This window comes from Centruroides sculpturatus, unplaced genomic scaffold, assembly GCF_000671375.1.
Source record: "Centruroides sculpturatus isolate CEXI.00-Female unplaced genomic scaffold, Cexi_2.0 scaffold833, whole genome shotgun sequence".
NCBI classification, from domain to species: domain Eukaryota; kingdom Metazoa; phylum Arthropoda; class Arachnida; order Scorpiones; family Buthidae; genus Centruroides; species Centruroides sculpturatus.
The window spans coordinates 312,482-336,692 of NW_019385052.1; the positions used below are offsets into that span (position 1 = coordinate 312,482).

At 23.2% G+C, this 24,211-nt stretch overlaps 1 protein-coding gene across 1 annotated transcript in view; it reads right to left on the bottom strand.

Annotated features, from left to right (window-relative positions):
• LOC111633974 (endoplasmin-like) overlaps positions 1–24,211 on the bottom strand; it is a 36,958-nt gene that overhangs the window by 11,488 nt on the left and 1,259 nt on the right. The window contains exons 3-9 of the mRNA XM_023378633.1: positions 6,457–6,598; positions 6,262–6,378; positions 6,016–6,183; positions 5,661–5,933; positions 5,391–5,584; positions 1,473–1,662; positions 1,309–1,386 (exon numbers count right to left, since the gene is read on the bottom strand). Coding sequence (XP_023234401.1) covers positions 1,309–1,386; positions 1,473–1,662; positions 5,391–5,584; positions 5,661–5,933; positions 6,016–6,183; positions 6,262–6,378; positions 6,457–6,598 — 1,162 coding nt within the window. The remainder of the gene's footprint in view (positions 1–1,308; positions 1,387–1,472; positions 1,663–5,390; positions 5,585–5,660; positions 5,934–6,015; positions 6,184–6,261; positions 6,379–6,456; positions 6,599–24,211) is intronic.

The following is a 24,211-nucleotide window of genomic DNA, read 5'->3' on the forward strand; positions in this document are numbered from 1 at the left end:
TTCGTTTTATCGAAGATTTTATCTTATATATTTTAATTAAAAAATTAAATATATATAAATAAGCATTTATAAATAATTCAAAATTTTATTAATAGTAAGTTTTGTAAAAATACAAAATATTGTAAGAAATTGAACGTTAATTCTAACATAAAACAACTCAAATTAACTTTAATTAAATTTTCATCTAACATTTCAATATAGGAGTGTTAATTTTGAAAAACAAATACAGTGGTGCCTCATATAATGTACTTAATCTGTTCCAGATGCATGTCTGTTAAGTGAAAAGTCCGTTATATGAAACGCATTTTCCCATAGAAATATATGTTAGTACCGTTAAAAAAATAAAAATGGAGCAGTCACCAATTATGCCGGGTAGTCAGATGTGAGGAGGAGGTGGAGGAACACTTTCTTCATACATTCATACAGATACAGACTTTTTACACATTGCAGGAGGTCTCTTTTTATTGTTTTTTAATCGGATTCAGATTCAGGAGAGGCTACTGGGGCTTGCAGAGTCAACTCCTCTTATTCCATCCTTCGTTTTTTTGGCAGTTGGCTTCTTGAAAAACATGTCCAAGGTGGTCTGTTTCTCTCTCTTCTTCAACACCTGTCAGAAATGACGGGCAAGGGTGTCATTGTACAGATCATTGATCCTGTTGGGCTCAGCTCTGTTTGGATAATGAGTGTTGGCAAACTCCTGAACCTCTCCCCATTTGACAAGGAAGTTTTTGTCAACTTTCACTCCTTCTGATGATGTCTTGCTTTGTTTCAATTGAAATCACCTTTCCGTTTTTTTAGAAGCCATAGATTTGCACAACACTTGAATAAATGTAAATACCCTGCACTGGGAGCAAGCCAAATCCCAACAGGAGCTCTGTACTTCAGATATACTAATAATATATTCTAATAATACTAATATATCCTAAAAATAGCAGATTGTCATTGGCAACGGCAAAAGAGGGGAAACACCATTCACACTTGTTTGCAGAAAGTCCATTGTTCACGTAACTGCCGAATGGAAAGTCCGTTGTTCACAGCTAGTCCATTGCTCGAGCCACATAATGGCCAAACAAAGTCCATTGCTCGCAGTGTCCATTATTTGAGGCACCATTATACAACTAATTACAATAAGACAAATGCAGTGATAATTTATAAGAAAATTCATCATCAAATATGCATTAATATAGCAGAGAATAAAAATAAAAGTTTTTAAAAAGTTTAAGTACCAGTACTTATAATTTCACTAAATATTTTAAGCATTTGTTTAGATTATTTGAAAAGACAAAATTTAAAATTCTGGATACTTACCACACCTTTTACAAAGCTAAGATAATTTGGCATCATATCTTGAAAATCATCGGTAATGAAAACTCTGCGGACATATAACTGAAAAATCATGAAAAAATGTGTTATAACATTTACATTGGCTAATTTTAGTTTGAGATAAGTTGTTCAATAATAATAATAAATACCTTAATATGATCAACTTTAGTTCCATATCTGTTGAATGATTCTGATGGTTGAACACTAGGAATATAAAGCAAAGATTTAAATGTGACTTCTCCTTCTGCAACAAAATGGATCTTTGATAACGGACTAGAAGTATCTTTTGTAATTGATTTGTAAAATTCTTCATATTCATCATCTGTAATCTCGTTAGGTCTAGAATAAAAATATGTAAACTTTTTAACATTTAAATAGATAAAAATTAATAATTTAACCAATATTTAGAAAAAAAAAAAAAAAAAAAACAAGTCTAGGTACATTCATAATATCAAACATAATGCCAAATGAACTGCCAGATTATTAAAAATTGGACTATAGGATAATTTAACGATTAAAGTAATTATAGGTACGTAGTTAGGCCATCATCTAATAATTTAAATCTGTAATATTCTGAGAGAAATGATCAGCTCTGAGTGAAACTTCAACCATCAACTCCTGTATACTGTACAAAAGCATTGCCAGTTAAGCTACCTGGATTCCCATCCAATCTTTGCTCCAGAACATTTAATTAATAAACTACTTTATATGTAACCATACTGGTCACTTACACATCAACCCAATTCAATGCCATGTTATTGAAATGTCAAATATAGTTTATAAAAGAATTAAATTATTTAATTTATCATCTGGTACTCATATTTGCTTTATTTATCTTCCTAATAATTGAAATAAATAATTTAATCAAGTTTGTGATAACATAAATTTGTCAAATTACTCATAACATATTAGGCAAAAAGTAATTTTTCTTCTGCATATTTACTTAAAATACATCATTGTCATTACTAATGCTTTATCAATAACGCAACCTTGAATCCTATCACTATGTACAGTGATAGTAAATGTACAGTGGTACCTTGGTATACGTCTGCTTTAGAATACATCCAATTCGGAATACGTCTTGTTTGGACAAAACAAATTTTGCTCGGTATACGACTTAATTCGATTATACGCGCCATCTATGAACAAGAAGCCCTATCGGTGTATTAGACCACACTAGACGTTCGCGGTGCCACAGTTTATAACTTTGTTAAATTTCTTTGATTTTAATTTGTAAGTAAAATGTTATTTTTATTAATCATGAATTGCAAAAGGCAACAGAAAAATGACTAAAATCACAATGGAACTGAAAAAAGAGATTGTTGAGAAATATGAAGGTGGCATGAGTGTTCGAGATTTAATTGTTGCATACCGTATTCCGAGAACGACGATATCGACAATCGTGAAAAATAAAGACGTTATTAAATTTGCTAACGTTGTGAAAGGGGTTAAATCAATTTATAAACAGAGATCGAAGACATTAGATCATGTTGAGAAATTGCTTTTGCTTTGGATAACTGAAAAACAGTGTGCTGGAGACAGCGTATCAGAAGCAATTATTTGCGAGAAAGCTAAAGATACACGCTGATCTCATGAAAAATCAAGCAGGAACTAGCCAGGAAAGCGAGGTGTTTAAAGCCAGTCATTTTTTTTTACATGAAAACGGATTAATCATTTTTACATTACTTCTTAAGCCCTGGTCACACTATGCGATTTCCAGCCGCGCAGGCGACTGCAACCGCGACGGCTGTTCTCGTTAACTAGTAATCCCCCCTCGAAAACCGGCGCGACTGCAATGGCAACTAGAAACAAAAAGTTTGTTCTACTCGCGACGATTGCAAATGCGCATCCAATCAACAAACGCCTTTATGCCACGTCATACAGTGACAACATTGAAAATAGTTCATCATCATGGCGGATAGTCAGAGGATTAATACTTTTACAGAATCGAGATTGATCGAGCTTATTCAGGCTCACGAATACCTGTGGGATTTTAATTCTTCGTTTTATCGAAGATTTTATCTTTTCATGTATTTTCGCCAGCTCTATTAAAATAATCGCCTTTTTTTCTTTTATTCATTCCAGAAAAGGAACTGCTTGCTATTTTAATAAGAAAAGTGGCTAAAATTCCGTAAATACTCTGAAGTAGAACGTAAAATATCGGCAAACTCACGAAAGTAGTCAAAAACAAGCTACTGTAATTTTATTGGTTTATTATAGGGTCACGTGTTTCCGAGTTGCAACGTCAGCGAATAATGTGTGACCACGAGAAGACGCGCGCAACTCTCGCTTGTTGCAGTTGCAGTCGCCTGCACGGCTAGAAATCGCATAGTGTGACCAGGGCTTTATGGGAAAGGTTGGTTTGGTATACGTCCTATTCGGTATAAGTCCAAACACCAGGAACAGATTAAGGTCGTATACCGAGGTTCCACTGTATTTATTTTTAAACATAAAAAAAGAAAATAAATGCATTTAAGACATTTTACTTAATTTTTAAAATTTTTATAAGTACAACTTACAAGGAGAGGGTCAGATGTTCAGGTTTCAAATTTGAACAAAACTTTGTGAGCATATAGCCCTAAACACAAACAGCTCCTTTTTCGGCAATACTTGAGAAGCGAGTAATATAATTTGGACAAGGAGCTGTTTGCATTTAGGGCTACGTGCTTACCAAGTTTAGTTCATTTCAGAGACCTGAATGTCTGACCCTTCTCTTTGTTAGCAGATATCCAACAGAACTGAAGAATCTGGAAAGCTTAGCTATTTTAGACCCATTTTTTAAAAGTCTATTTTATGTATTACTAGCTTACCCGTTGCGCATTGCTGCGATCTCAGAAGAAAGGAAATTCAAGCAAACTCGTTATGATAAAATTCAATTTACATTTTATCATTTTTATTGAAACTTATTATTATTCATTTTCATCGGGAAAACATTTCAAAGTGTTGTTTCAATTCTATTTATTTATTGGAGTGTTTGTGGATACACGATATTTTTTGTATTTCTGTCTGGTGCATACACGAATAAATCAAAAGGTTTTCCGACGCGTGAGCCGGCCACATACAGTTATCCATGCGAGAAGCACGGATTCTCCAAATTTAGCCCACACACTCGCAGCGATTGTCAGAAGCACGATATTCACCATTCATATATATATTTTTTAATCCTTTATAATTTTAATTATTTAATTGCTCCTTCCTCTCTTCTTTGGCATGTTGTGAAATTTCTGATAGTCGGATAATAAACCGTTTTACTGTAATTTGTCTTTTTAAATTGTTTTGAGTCGATATTAAAATTTGGAAAAGAGGGGATACATAGATCGGTAAAATACGTGAATTTCTTCCTACAACATCGGTTGTTGTTCAGGGTACAGTTAAGGTTTTAACGAAGTTTGAGCAAATACATAATTAACAAAAAAAGTTGAAATAAAGTGATTAAACAAAAATTATTACAAATATTGTAAATAACAGTTCACAAATGCATATATAGAGATATTTTTTGAAGAGGGAAACGGTCTTCACAATTTGAAATCGATCGAACACACAGTGCTCGAATGTTCATGTAAACGCGTGCCATCTATCGTAGGATAAATGCCAGAAATCTTCGCGGGAGTGTATTAAAAAACTTCCCAAAGCTTCGTGGCAATCGTACTACACCAGAAACCTTCACGGGAGTATATTAAACAACTTCTCAAAGTTTCACAGCAATCGGATAAACAGTGTGGTAATGCATGAAGGACACACACACACATTCATTTTTATATATATAGATCCGTATTNAAAATTAACTAGAAAAAAATTTGGTCAAGAAATTTTGTATTAAGTAAAAAACTTGTAATCTGGTAGAAATTTGAGTATAATGGGAAAATGAAATCTTACCAATTGAACTTTACTTGATATCTATAGTGATATTAAAAAAATGAAGATATTTTACAATTAAATAAATTATATAAATAGGAGTTTTTGAAGTTTTATCACATTTTTGACAAAAGGAAAAGATGTTTTTATATAAAAGGAAGTTATATATGATTATTCTATTTTCAACATAGTATGTGCATATATTAGCTTACTTTCTAGTCCATATTGGTTTAGAATCATTGATCAGTTCCCAATCCCAGGTTGTTTTTTCAACCTTCTTTGTTTTTGGTTTTTCTTCCTTTTCTGTTTCTTCTTCAATTTTGGCATCTTCATCTTCTTCTGCTGCTGGTTCTTTTGTTGTTGTTTCTTCCTCTTCCTCTTCAATTGGTTCTTCAACTGTTTCAGTCTAAAATAAATAAAATGAATTAGTTGAAATTCGTTATGAAAATTAGTCAATATAAAATTACTTAAGCTATAATTACCTTGCTTGTCCACAGATAGATATTAAAGTTAATAAACTGGCTGTATTTCTTGATCAGATTCTTCAAGGTATCTTCTTCCAAGAAGTCGCGGGCTTCTTCTTTCAAATGGAGAGTAACAGTGGTACCTCGTTTAAGTGTGTCACCTCTTGGATCCTCACTAACTGTGAACGAAGCAGCATCAGATTCCCAAATATGCTGCTTGTCTTCGTTGTGTTTACTTGTTACTATTACTTTGTCCGCAACCAAGAAAGATGAATAAAATCCAACCCCAAACTGTTAAAAGGTAAATCAAAAAAATTAAAAACAGCCATTTAAACTTTAATATTTAAATTTTAATTTTATTTCAACAACTTACTTGACCAATCATGTCTCCTAATTCAGCAGTAGTAGCAGATTCTGCTACTTTTTGCAAAAATTCAGATGTTCCGGATTTTGCAATCGTACCAAGATTATTAACTAGTTCCTCTTTCGTCATACCTATTCCTGTATCTGTTATGTGTAGTAGATGGTTCTCTTTATCACTCTACCATGAAAATAATTTGCTATTAACAATATATTCAGGGTTATATTATTTTTGTAAATGCTTTAAAGATGTTAATACCTTTATTCTAATTGACAGTTCTTCTGTAGCAGATAGAGCATCTTTATCTGTTAATGAGAGCACTCTGATTTTGTCTAATGCATCCGAAGCATTAGAAATCAATTCACGAAGAAATATCTAAAAGATTTATTAAAATATTTCATTAAAAAACTATTCAAATAAACTTTTTTAAACATTTATTTATAATTAAATTACCTCTTTATTTCTATACAAGGAATTAATGATAAGTTTCATCATCCGATTGACTTCAGCTTGAAATGCAAACTTTTCTGCTTTCTCTCTCATTTCTTTTATTTGTGCTACACTCAATCCATCCAATTTTATTGCTTCTTCCTCTCTAAAATTAAATTAAAGATATGAAATTAAGTTCATAATTTGTCTAGAAATTTTCTAAAATAGTGAAGTAACAACTTCATAATATTCAAAACATACAAATCAAGCAAACCATAGCTTAACTGCAATTCTTTATTTCCAAAATAAACACAGTAAAACGTCGCTAATTCAAAGTTTAATGTGGGTAAAAATAAATACCTATGAGTGAGAGTTGACTCAAGTTTAATATCCAATTTTCTCAAATTTTTATGACCATAAATTTCCCATTACAGTGTTGTTTCTGAAGAATCTGTTTACATAATGATTACAAAATTGTACATAGTTTATGGTGCTTTTGAGTGCATTATCTAGATACCTGCTTGTGTTCCACTCAGACTGCTAGTAACATACCATATCAGTTAAAGGACGTCAACACAAAACTGTAATAATGTTACATTAAATTATTAAAGAAGTTCTGGCAATTGGAATATTTATTATACTATTTCTTAAATCCAATTTTGCTGATTACAGAATGGATTCTATGTTAATAATTTGTTTAAGAGTAAAAGTATTTAACTTTTTCTGTACCAAATCAAAGCTATGGATTATAAGTAATAATTTGATTATAAATGAAAATAAACTATTTCTACAATATTACAAAATCTCAAAGCCTGTATTAATAAAGTAATTGACAGAAGAGCTGCATAATGGCCATTTCTGCCCGCTGCTTCAAATCAAATTTTAGGCTATGATTTTATTGCCATATAAAGATTGAAAAAATATATATATATATAAATGAAATGTCACTTCCACTCTCTTTTAACTTATGTCGATAAACAGGATTCGCTATTGATACCCTTGCATAATTTGACAATTGGAAACATTTTTCAATTACAATACGTTTCTGTAAGTCCAGGGTTTCAAATTTAATATATTCATTGATTACAAAACAAATCAAGTAGAAGAATATTTGCCTAAATTAATTAAAACTTGAAGCTCTGATTCAGAAAGTTCTACTGCCAATTAATAACTTTTAAATCATCATCATCTTTATACTAGAAAAATAATTCAAATTTTTATTTAATTATTATGAGTGAGTACAAAAAATTTAAGTTTTTAAATATAAAATTACACGTTTCATTTTATGGAAAATTTTCATACTGAAAGTGTGTCTGTTATACTACTTATAAAATTTTAAAAAATAATGAAATAATAATGTAATTTTCTATAATTATAATATTTATTCCTGTTAACATTCCAGGTATAAATCCAATTAAATTAACAATTAAAAAAATCTGACACTAAATAAGGATATGAACTGATTGCAGGATAGCAATCACCAAATAACTATATGTAACAGCTAGACATAAATTATATCTTTACGATTAGATTTATTTAAATGAAATAACTTAATTATTTAATTCATTAAACTAATTATTCAAAATATTCAATTGGAATATTTTAGATAATGTTCTGTATGATTAAGTTAGTGACTTAGGAGGAAAAGCAATTTTAGTATAAGAAGAAACAAATTCCAAAATACTTAAGATAAAATGAATTTTATTGCATAAAAATTCACTTTGATCCTAATATCAAAAGTTACTATCTAAATTGAGTGTGGAAAATTTTAATGATAAACTACTAAATAATTCCAAAATCATTAAATATTTGGTTATGTTTTTACAAGAATTTATATATATATAATTTACATAAAAATGTATTAATAATCTAAAATATTCTAATATATGTAATTAAAATGGTGATGAAATTTTCTATTTTTACAAATTAAACTTTCAAAACATTAAAAATTGCTAGACATTTTGATTTACATCATCCTATTAATATTTATTATTAAAAAAAAATCTGTAAATTAGATGTAATTTATATTTTCAAAAACTAAATTCTAAATATTTAACTAATGTTAATTTTAAAACACTGTTTATTTTAGTAATTACTCTTTTACAAAACAATTAAAAAAGAAACAAAATCTGTCTTGACACTTAACATTTATCATCATTATTATTGCCTCATTTACTATTTTAAATAATTATTAAAATTTTTTCTTTATATAATTAAAATTCTTTCTGTTATGCATTATTTCAGTTTCATTAATAAAATAATTCCTTACTTTAAATAGAAAAATTTTATCTAAGATTTTGAATAGGGCTGAGGCTAAGCATACAAGCACCCTGAGCGAGGTTACCTTGGTGCTTCTCAATTGGCAAAAATACTGCATAACAATAAGCATATTAAAAACAATTTGTACAAAAACATCAACTAAATAAAAAATAAAAAAGTGTAATTTGTTGACTAATAATTTTGTTGGCCAGGAAATTTTTAAAACAACACAAGCATTTAATAAAAACACCAATTAAAAGGAAATAATTAGTAGAGACAAAGAAAATGATTGTAATTGGAAAGAGCTAATTCTTAGAATTAGAGATTAGAACTTGCTCAGGAAAAATTTAAGAATATACCAGCTACAATCAGTCACGTAGCTAGAGTTTGTGCCACTCGGAACAATCCTTGTGTTTCTTTGTAAGGTAGCACACATGATATAATGCACAAACATACTTAGACAAAAAGTGAAAAAAGATGTAGAGACATAGGGAAAAAACCTATGGAAAGAATTAAGACACTGTTACCGGTGCTATTATGCACAAGGATCAATAAGGCCATCTTCAAAGGAATGTGGTCTTTATCATTGTCAGATTTTTCTGATAATGAGTAGTATTTTTGTGAAAAAATAAGATGGTGTCTGGTGATTTTTATCTATCCTAATAAAAACTTCTCTTTGTTGCAATACAACAAAAGTGCCAATCAGGGTGGACTGTCCTCCCCTAACTATGCTATTGGCTATATCTTTTATGTTGCACGAATTAAGACACCATGGGCAATTGTAACAACTGTAATTACTGATTTTGAACTTAAGTTATTCATTTGAATAATTTGCTTATTAATAGTAAATTTAATTTATTCTATTAGTAATAATGAAACAAAACTATAGTATTTGCTTAACACTGCAAAAATTAAAGTTAGATTTTAAGTGAAATATAAATTAATATACAATTTAGAATTTAATTTAAAATTTGATCCTCGATATCAATAATAACTTTCAAAATGATACACCATGAGAAACTGATAAGTTTCTCAGAGATTAATTTCTTACTCGTTTTAATGCTGTGTAATTTAAAATATCACGTTAGCAACAATAATTGCTAATATAATCTAAAAAAATAAATTAATTGATATTCTAATCATTAAAAAAATATGTATATGTTATTAGATATTATGCACACTTATTAAATTCAATATTGAAAATATAATCAATTTTCTATAAATAGGTTTCATTTTTTAACAATTATGTTAAGTGTTAAACATTAAAAAAAACTATCTTTGTTAAAGTAAATATTTAAGTTATACCCAAACAGTATAAATACTAAATACTAACGAGCAATTATTTATTGTGACATCATCACAATGCCAGGCTGCAATTTTTAATCATAGTCAGTGGTGTAACAAACATAACTAGCACCTGGGGCATACACTTTATTGACGTTCCCCCTCCCTCCAGAAACAAATCTTGCTTGTCTTGGAGACCATTTGGGCCCCTCTGTGAGTGGCGCCAGGACATGATAGACCCCCCTGCTATGCTAGTAATCATATTTTTAATTTATTTAATTTAAAATATATGCTCCCCACCTCAAATTAGTATACTGCAGTGTCTTGCCCCTGTACATCATATTTTTAATGTAATGGAGTTGTGCCAGTCATCTATCTAATCCCTTTCGGGGGAAAAGCTTTGAATTGAAATAACATAGCTTCTGGTTTGTGCCAGAAGTTCATGTATAGTTAATCGTGGCCTCCAGCTCCCATACTTTCTATATCTGGTCTAGTCATGTATCTATCTCTTTCTTGACACTAAAGGACAGATGGATGGATGACAATGGGAATTTATAGGTTTATTGGGTTGAAATTTGAAAAAAAATTGCAACCCAATGAATGTGTCAATATCTTCTTAAATACAGTATAATTCACTTATTGTATTCAGTTTCAGTTATTGTTGTCATTATTATCTTCAACTAAAGACACTTTTAAGCTGTCTTTTTGTGCTATCAGCTCAACATGGCTGATTGCTATTATATGTCTACAGTAAAGTGACAAATAGATGATCTGCCAAGGGAGAATGCTTTCTGGGAGGTCTTTTATGGGAAAAAATGATCCCTATTTAGGTTTTACTAACAAGAAAACCTGGAAAACTTCAGATGGTCAGCCTGATGGTGAGGAGTGACCCTACAACCGACCAACTATCAGTGTTTGGTGATTTTAGCCAATTGGCCAGTGGTGGACTAACTTAGCTGATAATGATTACATGTTATCAGGTTTAACCAATATTTTAAACATTAAATGTTTGATATTTTAGTTATTTGTCCAATAACTGTAATTTAAATCATTGGAATTTTTTACTTCACTTATGCATTAGTTTCTATTAAAGATAGTATTAAATAAACAAAAACAAAAAACAGCAGCACACATTGGATGAATTATTATTAATTAACAACAATAATTATAATTCGTAAATCTGATATTAAAAGCACATACTATTAGGTTGTTCGGAAATTAAGTTCGTTTTTTTACCACTAGACGGCTTAGTCATATTTCTCCCGCCATTTTCATTCTACACCGTATTATCATTATATATTTAGACAGCTAGCATTTTAAGGCTTATTTGTAAAAAATTTTGTGTGAATTTGTGCAATTGTTTATTTTTTGTGTCCCATCAAATATGGAAGATCGAAAGCAGCAATTTCGGCATATTTTACTCTTTCATTACTGAAAAAGGTAAGAATGCTGTTCAAGTGAGAAAAAAATTGTGCGACGTGTATGGAGAAGATGTGTTGAGAGAAAGACAGTGCCAAAACTGATTTACAAAATTTTGTTCTGGCAATTTCAATATTGAAGATGCACCATGTTCTGGATGGCCAGTTGAAGCCAATGAAAACAAAATAAAAAAGGTACTGATTGAAGCAAACTGCCAAATAGCAACATGTGAAATCACTAAAAGAGATTAAATTTGTCAAATTGAACCATTTATGATTACTTGAAACATTGTTTCAAAGCTTGATATATGGGTCCCACATGTTCTTAATTAAAGAGAGCTTAATGCTCTCTTCAATGGAATTTTAAGGAAATTTTTTTTTTGGAGCTTTTACCAGAAAATATAACAATTGATTTGAAAGTGTACTGCCATCGAGTAAACAAATTGAGTAATATCATCAAACAGAAAAGGTGGCCAGAATTGATTGACAAAACAGGTGGTGTTTCACCACGATAATGTCAAATTTCACACAAGTTTGGTAACTGGTCAGAAATTGTTATAACTTAGATCAGCTTTTCTCAACGGGGGCGATATCGCCCCCATGTGGGCATTTTTCCATTTTGAGGGGGCGATTAGTAACAATTTATATTTTGGGGAACAAAAAGCAATTTTCTGGGCGATATAGTAAAACATTATATTAAGAATAATTGAATATTTTATTCGTTATATCGTACAATAATTAAACAAATAACATTATACTAGTCACTAATCTATTCAATGCAGTACGAATTTGGCGTTAGCCTTGGCCCTCGCCATCGGAATTTTGAAGTGAAGGGGGCGATACTACATAACGGTTTTATTGAAGGGGGCGACGATTCGTTAGAGGTTGAGAAACACTGACTTAGATGGTGTGTGCTATCACACCAACCATATTTGCCAGATCGAGCACACTCAGATTATTACTTGTTCCAGTCTATACAAATTTTTTTAAACTGTAAGACATTTACTTGAAATGACAATGTCAAAAATCACTTATCAGTTTTTTGTAAGCAACAATCAAAACTTTTATGAATGTGAAATCATGCTACTACCAGAAACGATGACAACAGGTATTTGAGCAAAATGGTCGCTATATAATTCAATAATATATTTATTTATTATAAAAATATTGTTTTTTTTTTCCACAGAAAAAAACAAACTTACTTTCCGAACAACCCAATAAAACACAGTCAAATAAATCTACAATTAGTAGTAATTCTGATTTTATTAACTGCTCTACTTAATGTTATCAGTATTGGTAAGTCCCAAAGTGATAGGCACCATTATTAGGCAAGCAGATAAAATTACTGAATACTGATAGCTGGTCACATGTTTGCACCTAACCAATGGACTAGCTGCATGAAGTTTGCCAATTTTAGTCATGTGCAACATTTAAACAGTTTTCCTTGAAAAGTCCTTCCTAAAAGCATCCCCTAAATATATCACCATCGTATTCTATAGAACAAATTTCAAAATGGATTATAAGAGATAGATTCTAGTATATTTTTTTGTAGACTATTTCTATCACAAAAATTTAAATAAACAACATAAACAAAACAAAAATTAATGCTCTCATCCAGAAGAAGAGTTACTCTCAAAAATTTCTCCTTTATAGTGAATAAACAAAACAGAATTAGTACAGGAATTTTTTTCCAAGATAATACTTTACATAATTACTCAAAGTATTTGTCTTCATTAATTAAAAATATATCTCACATTCAAGGAGAAATTAAATAGCTGCATTGGATTTCAAAGAAAGATGAAAAAAAAAAAAAACTAGATATTGTTGAACCTCCTCTATATGACATACTGGTTATTGTCAGAAATTTGTTGCCAGCTAACCTCCCCATAAATAAATTTATGGAGAGTTTAGCTGAAGTTTATGAAGTTTTGTATGGTTAAATGTCACTCCCACTATTAGCAGAAATCAGTTAATGTCAAGGTATATTAAGTGGAATGTATCATGCATACAAAGTTCACAGCCATAAACAGCTAAACAGTGTTATCAGCACAATTTACTGACATATTTTTAATTAATAAATTTTTAAATTTAAAACAAAATACCTGTTTTAAAAGTTATACAATCCCATATTTAAAAAAAATAATTTTAAGTGTGAAGTCTAACAGTTTTCTTGACCAAAATATGATTTTGAGAGCCCTGTATCATTTGGTCATTCTTATCAAATCGAGTACACTGTAAAGATTAATTGTACTGTGTAACAATTAATGCAAATTGTGATTAAAAAAAGTAGCTAGATGTAAATTGTGATTAAAAAAAGTAGCTAGATGTAAATCTGTCAATCTTAACTTAAATGGTAAAATAGACATTATGAAACAAGTTGAAGAAAATTTTGAGGAAAAACATTTGTAGATAAATTTGGCATTGAGGTTTCAACTGTTAAGGTATCTTCTTTTTTTTTTTTAATACTCTTTCTGCCCTTTGGGCATAATGGGTCTGTTCTTAAAGCAGGCCCATTATGGGTTCGGCCAGGCCCACGATGGGGAAACTGGGTGGTGAGGGACGGGGCCCTGACATATCCGAACAGACCACCCCCTGAAAAATTCCTGGTTTTTTTTTGGACCCATCCAGATTTGATCCCAGGTTCCCAGAGCGGTAGGCTGCCACCTTGACCACTCGGCCATCCAGCCTACTGTTAAGGTATCACTTGTTAAAAGCTGAGCAAACATTGGAAAAAAAATACCACATTCTGATAGAAATTCACACTTAAATTGAAAGCAAAAAGGTATAGTTTTCTTTGTTTTACTTTATTTGACTTCATGATTACAGTATGTATATGTAATTTTATACTTGATAATAATAACCTGAACTGCTTGTTATGTATTTAAATTTAATGTGGCAAATGAAAGATATATATAGGCCTTCATGTACTGTGCAGTTAAAACCTATTCATCAAACATCACCATATTTTGACAGTCCCATAGATATGATATTAAATGGGTATAGATATAGATAAAGAATCAGAAGAAAATAGCTATTAACAGTCTTAAACAGTACCAGATTTCATGTCACTGTTATTGCCCCAAGTGTTTTCTTTTCTGGGAAAAGAACAATAAATTAGGCACAAATCTCTTTTGTTCAAAAAACCAGTTTTGGTAGGTGGTTGTAACCAAGCTCGTTGGCTTGCTTTGTCTCCCTTGCATGTTTTCTATCATGAATAAAGGGGTACTAACTGAAAGTTACAGCTTGTGATTAATTCCATGGACTTAGGTTACACATTCAACTGGTGTGCTCGACATAGCAAAAACAAAGTTACAAAAGTGAGATAGCAGCAGGTAATCATAATAATAAATATGAGAAGGTGTGATTTTAAATGATGCATTGACTAATAATTGTATTTACAATACTAAATACAAAGAACTGACTAATCCAAACTAATTATTATATAGGGCTGTTCGGATTAGTGATGTTTTACACATATATGGCGACAGAGATCACCATATACCCCTTTTAAAATGAAGGCAAGCGAACTTCACCAAAATTCCTAAAAAGTTAAGTTTATCTTTAAATCTGAAACAATTTGATTTCTGTATTAACTCACAGTACATACATTCATTTATAATATTGGCATTACTACTATACTTAATGAATTTTAATCATTGAATTCTATCTTGTTAAAACAGCCCCATATTTAAAAAACAAAAAAAAAAAAAAAAAAAAAAAAAAAAAAAAAAAAAAAAAAAAAAAAAAAAAAAAAAAAAAAAAAAAAAAAAAAAAAAAAAAAAAAAAAAAAAAAAAAAAAAAAAAAAAAAAAAAAAAAAAAAAAAAAAAAAAAAAAAAAAAAAAAAAAAAAAAAAAAAAAAAAAAAAAAAAAAAAAAAAAAAAAAAAAAAAAAAAAAAAAAAAAAAAAAAAAAAAAAAAAAAAAAAAAAAAAAAAAAAAAAAAAAAAAAAAAAAAAAAAAAAAAAAAAAAAAAAAAAAAAAAAAAAAAAAAAAAAAAAAAAAAAAAAAAAAAAAAAAAAAAAAAAAAAAAAAAAAAAAAAAAAAAAAAAAAAAAAAAAAAAAAAAAAAAAAAAAAAAAAAAAAAAAAAAAAAAAAAAAAAAAAAAAAAAAAAAAAAAAAAAAAAAAAAAAAAAAAAAAAAAAAAAAAAAAAAAAAAAAAAAAAAAAAAAAAAAAAAAAAAAAAAAAAAAAAAAAAAAAAAAAAAAAAAAAAAAAAAAAAAAAAAAAAAAAAAAAAAAAAAAAAAAAAAAAAAAAAAAAAAAAAAAAAAAAAAAAAAAAAAAAAAAAAAAAAAAAAAAAAAAAAAAAAAAAAAAAAAAAAAAAAAAAAAAAAAAAAAAAAAAAAAAAAAAAAAAAAAAAAAAAAAAAAAAAAAAAAAAAAAAAAAAAAAAAAAAAAAAAAAAAAAAAAAAAAAAAAAAAAAAAAAAAAAAAAAAAAAAAAAAAAAAAAAAAAAAAAAAAAAAAAAAAAAAAAAAAAAAAAAAAAAAAAAAAAAAAAAAAAAAAAAAAAAAAAAAAAAAAAAAAAAAAAAAAAAAAAAAAAAAAAAAAAAAAAAAAAAAAAAAAAAAAAAAAAAAAAAAAAAAAAAAAAAAAAAAAAAAAAAAAAAAAAAAAAAAAAAAAAAAAAAAAAAAAAAAAAAAAAAAAAAAAAAAAAAAAAAAAAAAAAAAAAAAAAAAAAAAAAAAAAAAAAAAAAAAAAAAAAAAAAAAAAAAAAAAAAAAAAAAAAAAAAAAAAAAAAAAAAAAAAAAAAAAAAAAAAAAAAAAAAAAAAAAAAAAAAAAAAAAAAAAAAAAAAAAAAAAAAAAAAAAAAAAAAAAAAAAAAAAAAAAAAAAAAAAAAAAAAAAAAAAAAAAAAAAAAAAAAAAAAAAAAAAAAAAAAAAAAAAAAAAAAAAAAAAAAAAAAAAAAAAAAAAAAAAAAAAAAAAAAAAAAAAAAAAAAAAAAAAAAAAAAAAAAAAAAAAAAAAAAAAAAAAAAAAAAAAAAAAAAAAAAAAAAAAAAAAAAAAAAAAAAAAAAAAAAAAAAAAAAAAAAAAAAAAAAAAAAAAAAAAAAAAAAAAAAAAAAAAAAAAAAAAAAAAAAAAAAAAAAAAAAAAAAAAAAAAAAAAAAAAAAAAAAAAAAAAAAAAAAAAAAAAAAAAAAAAAAAAAAAAAAAAAAAAAAAAAAAAAAAAAAAAAAAAAAAAAAAAAAAAAAAAAAAAAAAAAAAAAAAAAAAAAAAAAAAAAAAAAAAAAAAAAAAAAAAAAAAAAAAAAAAAAAAAAAAAAAAAAAAAAAAAAAAAAAAAAAAAAAAAAAAAAAAAAAAAAAAAAAAAAAAAAAAAAAAAAAAAAAAAAAAAAAAAAAAAAAAAAAAAAAAAAAAAAAAAAAAAAAAAAAAAAAAAAAAAAAAAAAAAAAAAAAAAAAAAAAAAAAAAAAAAAAAAAAAAAAAAAAAAAAAAAAAAAAAAAAAAAAAAAAAAAAAAAAAAAAAAAAAAAAAAAAAAAAAAAAAAAAAAAAAAAAAAAAAAAAAAAAAAAAAAAAAAAAAAAAAAAAAAAAAAAAAAAAAAAAAAAAAAAAAAAAAAAAAAAAAAAAAAAAAAAAAAAAAAAAAAAAAAAAAAAAAAAAAAAAAAAAAAAAAAAAAAAAAAAAAAAAAAAAAAAAAAAAAAAAAAAAAAAAAAAAAAAAAAAAAAAAAAAAAAAAAAAAAAAAAAAAAAAAAAAAAAAAAAAAAAAAAAAAAAAAAAAAAAAAAAAAAAAAAAAAAAAAAAAAAAAAAAAAAAAAAAAAAAAAAAAAAAAAAAAAAAAAAAAAAAAAAAAAAAAAAAAAAAAAAAAAAAAAAAAAAAAAAAAAAAAAAAAAAAAAAAAAAAAAAAAAAAAAAAAAAAAAAAAAAAAAAAAAAAAAAAAAAAAAAAAAAAAAAAAAAAAAAAAAAAAAAAAAAAAAAAAAAAAAAAAAAAAAAAAAAAAAAAAAAAAAAAAAAAAAAAAAAAAAAAAAAAAAAAAAAAAAAAAAAAAAAAAAAAAAAAAAAAAAAAAAAAAAAAAAAAAAAAAAAAAAAAAAAAAAAAAAAAAAAAAAAAAAAAAAAAAAAAAAAAAAAAAAAAAAAAAAAAAAAAAAAAAAAAAAAAAAAAAAAAAAAAAAAAAAAAAAAAAAAAAAAAAAAAAAAAAAAAAAAAAAAAAAAAAAAAAAAAAAAAAAAAAAAAAAAAAAAAAAAAAAAAAAAAAAAAAAAAAAAAAAAAAAAAAAAAAAAAAAAAAAAAAAAAAAAAAAAAAAAAAAAAAAAAAAAAAAAAAAAAAAAAAAAAAAAAAAAAAAAAAAAAAAAAAAAAAAAAAAAAAAAAAAAAAAAAAAAAAAAAAAAAAAAAAAAAAAAAAAAAAAAAAAAAAAAAAAAAAAAAAAAAAAAAAAAAAAAAAAAAAAAAAAAAAAAAAAAAAAAAAAAAAAAAAAAAAAAAAAAAAAAAAAAAAAAAAAAAAAAAAAAAAAAAAAAAAAAAAAAAAAAAAAAAAAAAAAAAAAAAAAAAAAAAAAAAAAAAAAAAAAAAAAAAAAAAAAAAAAAAAAAAAAAAAAAAAAAAAAAAAAAAAAAAAAAAAAAAAAAAAAAAAAAAAAAAAAAAAAAAAAAAAAAAAAAAAAAAAAAAAAAAAAAAAAAAAAAAAAAAAAAAAAAAAAAAAAAAAAAAAAAAAAAAAAAAAAAAAAAAAAAAAAAAAAAAAAAAAAAAAAAAAAAAAAAAAAAAAAAAAAAAAAAAAAAAAAAAAAAAAAAAAAAAAAAAAAAAAAAAAAAAAAAAAAAAAAAAAAAAAAAAAAAAAAAAAAAAAAAAAAAAAAAAAAAAAAAAAAAAAAAAAAAAAAAAAAAAAAAAAAAAAAAAAAAAAAAAAAAAAAAAAAAAAAAAAAAAAAAAAAAAAAAAAAAAAAAAAAAAAAAAAAAAAAAAAAAAAAAAAAAAAAAAAAAAAAAAAAAAAAAAAAAAAAAAAAAAAAAAAAAAAAAAAAAAAAAAAAAAAAAAAAAAAAAAAAAAAAAAAAAAAAAAAAAAAAAAAAAAAAAAAAAAAAAAAAAAAAAAAAAAAAAAAAAAAAAAAAAAAAAAAAAAAAAAAAAAAAAAAAAAAAAAAAAAAAAAAAAAAAAAAAAAAAAAAAAAAAAAAAAAAAAAAAAAAAAAAAAAAAAAAAAAAAAAAAAAAAAAAAAAAAAAAAAAAAAAAAAAAAAAAAAAAAAAAAAAAAAAAAAAAAAAAAAAAAAAAAAAAAAAAAAAAAAAAAAAAAAAAAAAAAAAAAAAAAAAAAAAAAAAAAAAAAAAAAAAAAAAAAAAAAAAAAAAAAAAAAAAAAAAAAAAAAAAAAAAAAAAAAAAAAAAAAAAAAAAAAAAAAAAAAAAAAAAAAAAAAAAAAAAAAAAAAAAAAAAAAAAAAAAAAAAAAAAAAAAAAAAAAAAAAAAAAAAAAAAAAAAAAAAAAAAAAAAAAAAAAAAAAAAAAAAAAAAAAAAAAAAAAAAAAAAAAAAAAAAAAAAAAAAAAAAAAAAAAAAAAAAAAAAAAAAAAAAAAAAAAAAAAAAAAAAAAAAAAAAAAAAAAAAAAAAAAAAAAAAAAAAAAAAAAAAAAAAAAAAAAAAAAAAAAAAAAAAAAAAAAAAAAAAAAAAAAAAAAAAAAAAAAAAAAAAAAAAAAAAAAAAAAAAAAAAAAAAAAAAAAAAAAAAAAAAAAAAAAAAAAAAAAAAAAAAAAAAAAAAAAAAAAAAAAAAAAAAAAAAAAAAAAAAAAAAAAAAAAAAAAAAAAAAAAAAAAAAAAAAAAAAAAAAAAAAAAAAAAAAAAAAAAAAAAAAAAAAAAAAAAAAAAAAAAAAAAAAAAAAAAAAAAAAAAAAAAAAAAAAAAAAAAAAAAAAAAAAAAAAAAAAAAAAAAAAAAAAAAAAAAAAAAAAAAAAAAAAAAAAAAAAAAAAAAAAAAAAAAAAAAAAAAAAAAAAAAAAAAAAAAAAAAAAAAAAAAAAAAAAAAAAAAAAAAAAAAAAAAAAAAAAAAAAAAAAAAAAAAAAAAAAAAAAAAAAAAAAAAAAAAAAAAAAAAAAAAAAAAAAAAAAAAAAAAAAAAAAAAAAAAAAAAAAAAAAAAAAAAAAAAAAAAAAAAAAAAAAAAAAAAAAAAAAAAAAAAAAAAAAAAAAAAAAAAAAAAAAAAAAAAAAAAAAAAAAAAAAAAAAAAAAAAAAAAAAAAAAAAAAAAAAAAAAAAAAAAAAAAAAAAAAAAAAAAAAAAAAAAAAAAAAAAAAAAAAAAAAAAAAAAAAAAAAAAAAAAAAAAAAAAAAAAAAAAAAAAAAAAAAAAAAAAAAAAAAAAAAAAAAAAAAAAAAAAAAAAAAAAAAAAAAAAAAAAAAAAAAAAAAAAAAAAAAAAAAAAAAAAAAAAAAAAAAAAAAAAAAAAAAAAAAAAAAAAAAAAAAAAAAAAAAAAAAAAAAAAAAAAAAAAAAAAAAAAAAAAAAAAAAAAAAAAAAAAAAAAAAAAAAAAAAAAAAAAAAAAAAAAAAAAAAAAAAAAAAAAAAAAAAAAAAAAAAAAAAAAAAAAAAAAAAAAAAAAAAAAAAAAAAAAAAAAAAAAAAAAAAAAAAAAAAAAAAAAAAAAAAAAAAAAAAAAAAAAAAAAAAAAAAAAAAAAAAAAAAAAAAAAAAAAAAAAAAAAAAAAAAAAAAAAAAAAAAAAAAAAAAAAAAAAAAAAAAAAAAAAAAAAAAAAAAAAAAAAAAAAAAAAAAAAAAAAAAAAAAAAAAAAAAAAAAAAAAAAAAAAAAAAAAAAAAAAAAAAAAAAAAAAAAAAAAAAAAAAAAAAAAAAAAAAAAAAAAAAAAAAAAAAAAAAAAAAAAAAAAAAAAAAAAAAAAAAAAAAAAAAAAAAAAAAAAAAAAAAAAAAAAAAAAAAAAAAAAAAAAAAAAAAAAAAAAAAAAAAAAAAAAAAAAAAAAAAAAAAAAAAAAAAAAAAAAAAAAAAAAAAAAAAAAAAAAAAAAAAAAAAAAAAAAAAAAAAAAAAAAAAAAAAAAAAAAAAAAAAAAAAAAAAAAAAAAAAAAAAAAAAAAAAAAAAAAAAAAAAAAAAAAAAAAAAAAAAAAAAAAAAAAAAAAAAAAAAAAAAAAAAAAAAAAAAAAAAAAAAAAAAAAAAAAAAAAAAAAAAAAAAAAAAAAAAAAAAAAAAAAAAAAAAAAAAAAAAAAAAAAAAAAANTATTTGCAAAAATATCTTAAATATCTGTCAAGACACCTCTCATTTCATTCGTTTATTCAGTTACATTTTATTAATACAGTACATTATTTTTAATTATTTTTAGTAATTAAAATTATGTATAAAAAGAGGGTTTATATATTAAAATAGTAATATTCACAGAAAGTATCAAAATATTATAAAAGTTTTGTGTAATTTGTATGAGTCGATAAAATTTTATTTATTACAATTTTATAGAAAATCTTTTTGTTTATTTTAAACAGTTAAAAACTGTACAAAGAGATCTTATGAATTTATTAAAAATGCTTCATTCTAAAACATAGGGTAGTTGCAGATAAGTCTCTTTTACAGGGACTATAAGACTATGTTCAATATATATCACATTCTATATATAGCTTATAACAAATTTATGTATAATGCAGATATTCATTAATCATAATTTTTATTGCTATAATTTATCTTTTCAAAAACAAAACATCAATCAAAAATGGATTTAGTGATTTTAAATCACAGATCAAGGTCATGAGATTGCTATACAGTAATATATCAGTAACTATAAAAATGTTTGGTGTTCATTTTTTGAATGCTTTACCGGCTTTAAATAGTTAATATGTGTTAAATAAAATTAAATTTATAAGAAATTAATAAACAAAGATCCAATTGTTTTGATTTTTACAGTCAGAACTTTATAATTTTTACATAGATAAACTTTAAAGCATTTTTACATCTGAATTTGGGATTTTATTCAAAACATATTTAATTCTTTTTTTCGTTTTTCATTTTTTAAATAATTTATTTAATGTAAGGTAATTTATATTTACTAAATATGTTATTTCTGAACTCTTATTAAAAGCTTTATGAGCTATTCAAACTGAGATATTTTAAATCTTTGTTTAAAAATGTCATTTCATTGATGTACTGAGATAATAGAAATTGCTAGTGAATTTTTTTGTATTTTTAGTTAATTTTTGGAGAATGTATTTTTATGTTAAATCAAGATTTAATTATTTTTTTCACTTTACAGTAAGAGTTTCTTATTCCAGGTTCATAGAAAATTCAGAACTTACTCTCCTTTTTTAGTTCCTCTATTCATGATCCAGAATTAATAAAATAGTTAAAGACCTTATTAATATACAGCATTCATTAAACATGAAAATTTATAAATTTTTTAGACAATGGATTAGCTTCAAATTTGAATTTTGATTTTATTTTAAAAATTTCAANAAAATATATCTCACATTCAAGGAGAAATTAAATAGCTGCATTGGATTTCAAAGAAAGATGAAAAAAAAAAAAAACTAGATATTGTTGAACCTCCTCTATATGACATACTGGTTATTGTCAGAAATTTGTTGCCAGCTAACCTCCCCATAAATAAATTTATGGAGAGTTTAGCTGAAGTTTATGAAGTTTTGTATGGTTAAATGTCACTCCCACTATTAGCAGAAATCAGTTAATGTCAAGGTATATTAAGTGGAATGTATCATGCATACAAAGTTCACAGCCATAAACAGCTAAACAGTGTTATCAGCACAATTTACTGACATATTTTTAATTAATAAATTTTTAAATTTAAAACAAAATACCTGTTTTAAAAGTTATAAAATCCCATATTTAAAAAAAATAATTTTAAGTGTGAAGTCTAACAGTTTTCTTGACCAAAATATGATTTTGAGAGCCCTGTATCATTTGGTCATTCTTATCAAATCGAGTACACTGTAAAGATTAATTGTACTGTGTAACAATTAATGCAAATTGTGATTAAAAAAAGTAGCTAGATGTAAATTGTGATTAAAAAAAGTAGCTAGATGTAAATCTGTCAATCTTAACTTAAATGGTAAAATAGACATTATGAAACAAGTTGAAGAAAATTTTGAGGAAAAACATTTGTAGATAAATTTGGCATTGAGGTTTCAACTGTTAAGGTATCTTCTTTTTTTTTTTTAATACTCTTTCTGCCCTTTGGGCATAATGGGTCTGTTCTTAAAGCAGGCCCATTATGGGTTCGGCCAGGCCCACGATGGGGAAACTGGGTGGTGAGGGACGGGGCCCTGACATATCCGAACAGACCACCCCCTGAAAAATTCCTGGTTTTTTTTTGGACCCATCCAGATTTGATCCCAGGTTCCCAGAGCGGTAGGCTGCCACCTTGACCACTCGGCCATCCAGCCTACTGTTAAGGTATCACTTGTTAAAAGCTGAGCAAACATTGGAAAAAAAATACCACATTCTGATAGAAATTCACACTTAAATTGAAAGCAAAAAGGTATAGTTTTCTTTGTTTTACTTTATTTGACTTCATGATTACAGTATGTATATGTAATTTTATACTTGATAATAATAACCTGAACTGCTTGTTATGTATTTAAATTTAATGTGGCAAATGAAAGATATATATAGGCCTTCATGTACTGTGCAGTTAAAACCTATTCATCAAACATCACCATATTTTGACAGTCCCATAGATATGATATTAAATGGGTATAGATATAGATAAAGAATCAGAAGAAAATAGCTATTAACAGTCTTAAACAGTACCAGATTTCATGTCACTGTTATTGCCCCAAGTGTTTTCTTTTCTGGGAAAAGAACAATAAATTAGGCACAAATCTCTTTTGTTCAAAAAACCAGTTTTGGTAGGTGGTTGTAACCAAGCTCGTTGGCTTGCTTTGTCTCCCTTGCATGTTTTCTATCATGAATAAAGGGGTACTAACTGAAAGTTACAGCTTGTGATTAATTCCATGGACTTAGGTTACACATTCAACTGGTGTGCTCGACATAGCAAAAACAAAGTTACAAAAGTGAGATAGCAGCAGGTAATCATAATAATAAATATGAGAAGGTGTGATTTTAAATGATGCATTGACTAATAATTGTATTTACAATACTAAATACAAAGAACTGACTAATCCAAACTAATTATTATATAGGGCTGTTCGGATTAGTGATGTTTTACACATATATGGCGACAGAGATCACCATATACCCCTTTTAAAATGAAGGCAAGCGAACTTCACCAAAATTCCTAAAAAGTTAAGTTTATCTTTAAATCTGAAACAATTTGATTTCTGTATTAACTCACAGTACATACATTCATTTATAATATTGGCATTACTACTATACTTAATGAATTTTAATCATTGAATTCTATCTTGTTAAAACAGCCCCATATTTAAAAAACAAAAAAAAAAAAAAAAAAATGAAGTTTCTAAATATCTAATTACAGTATATTAGGTTTTATTAATTTTAAAACAAATTCTTGGCTATCTTTAGCAATAATATTAAAAATTTTAAAGTGGTTTTATTACATATTATTGCTGAAGATGAACAAAAATATTTCAAAGTTAAAGGTGGTGATAATTTTTGCTTGAATAAAATTTGCATTTGTAAAAAGTTTTTAGAATTTGACAATTGTTTAAGTGTATAAACTCAAATTTCCTAAGATCAAAACAGGAGTTAATTTTGCAATAACAGTATTTTCAAAGCACAAAATCGGAAACATAAAATAGCATTTCTTCACACTTTGAAATTATCTATTGTTTTTCAGAATTATTCTTTGCAAATTATGGGAGTTTTACTGCGTAAACTAAGAAATACTAAAGAAAAAACTCTGACATAGGATTACATCATCAGTATTTCCTAATCTGATTATCTGTACAATAAGACAGGATGAAGAGTTAAGATTCC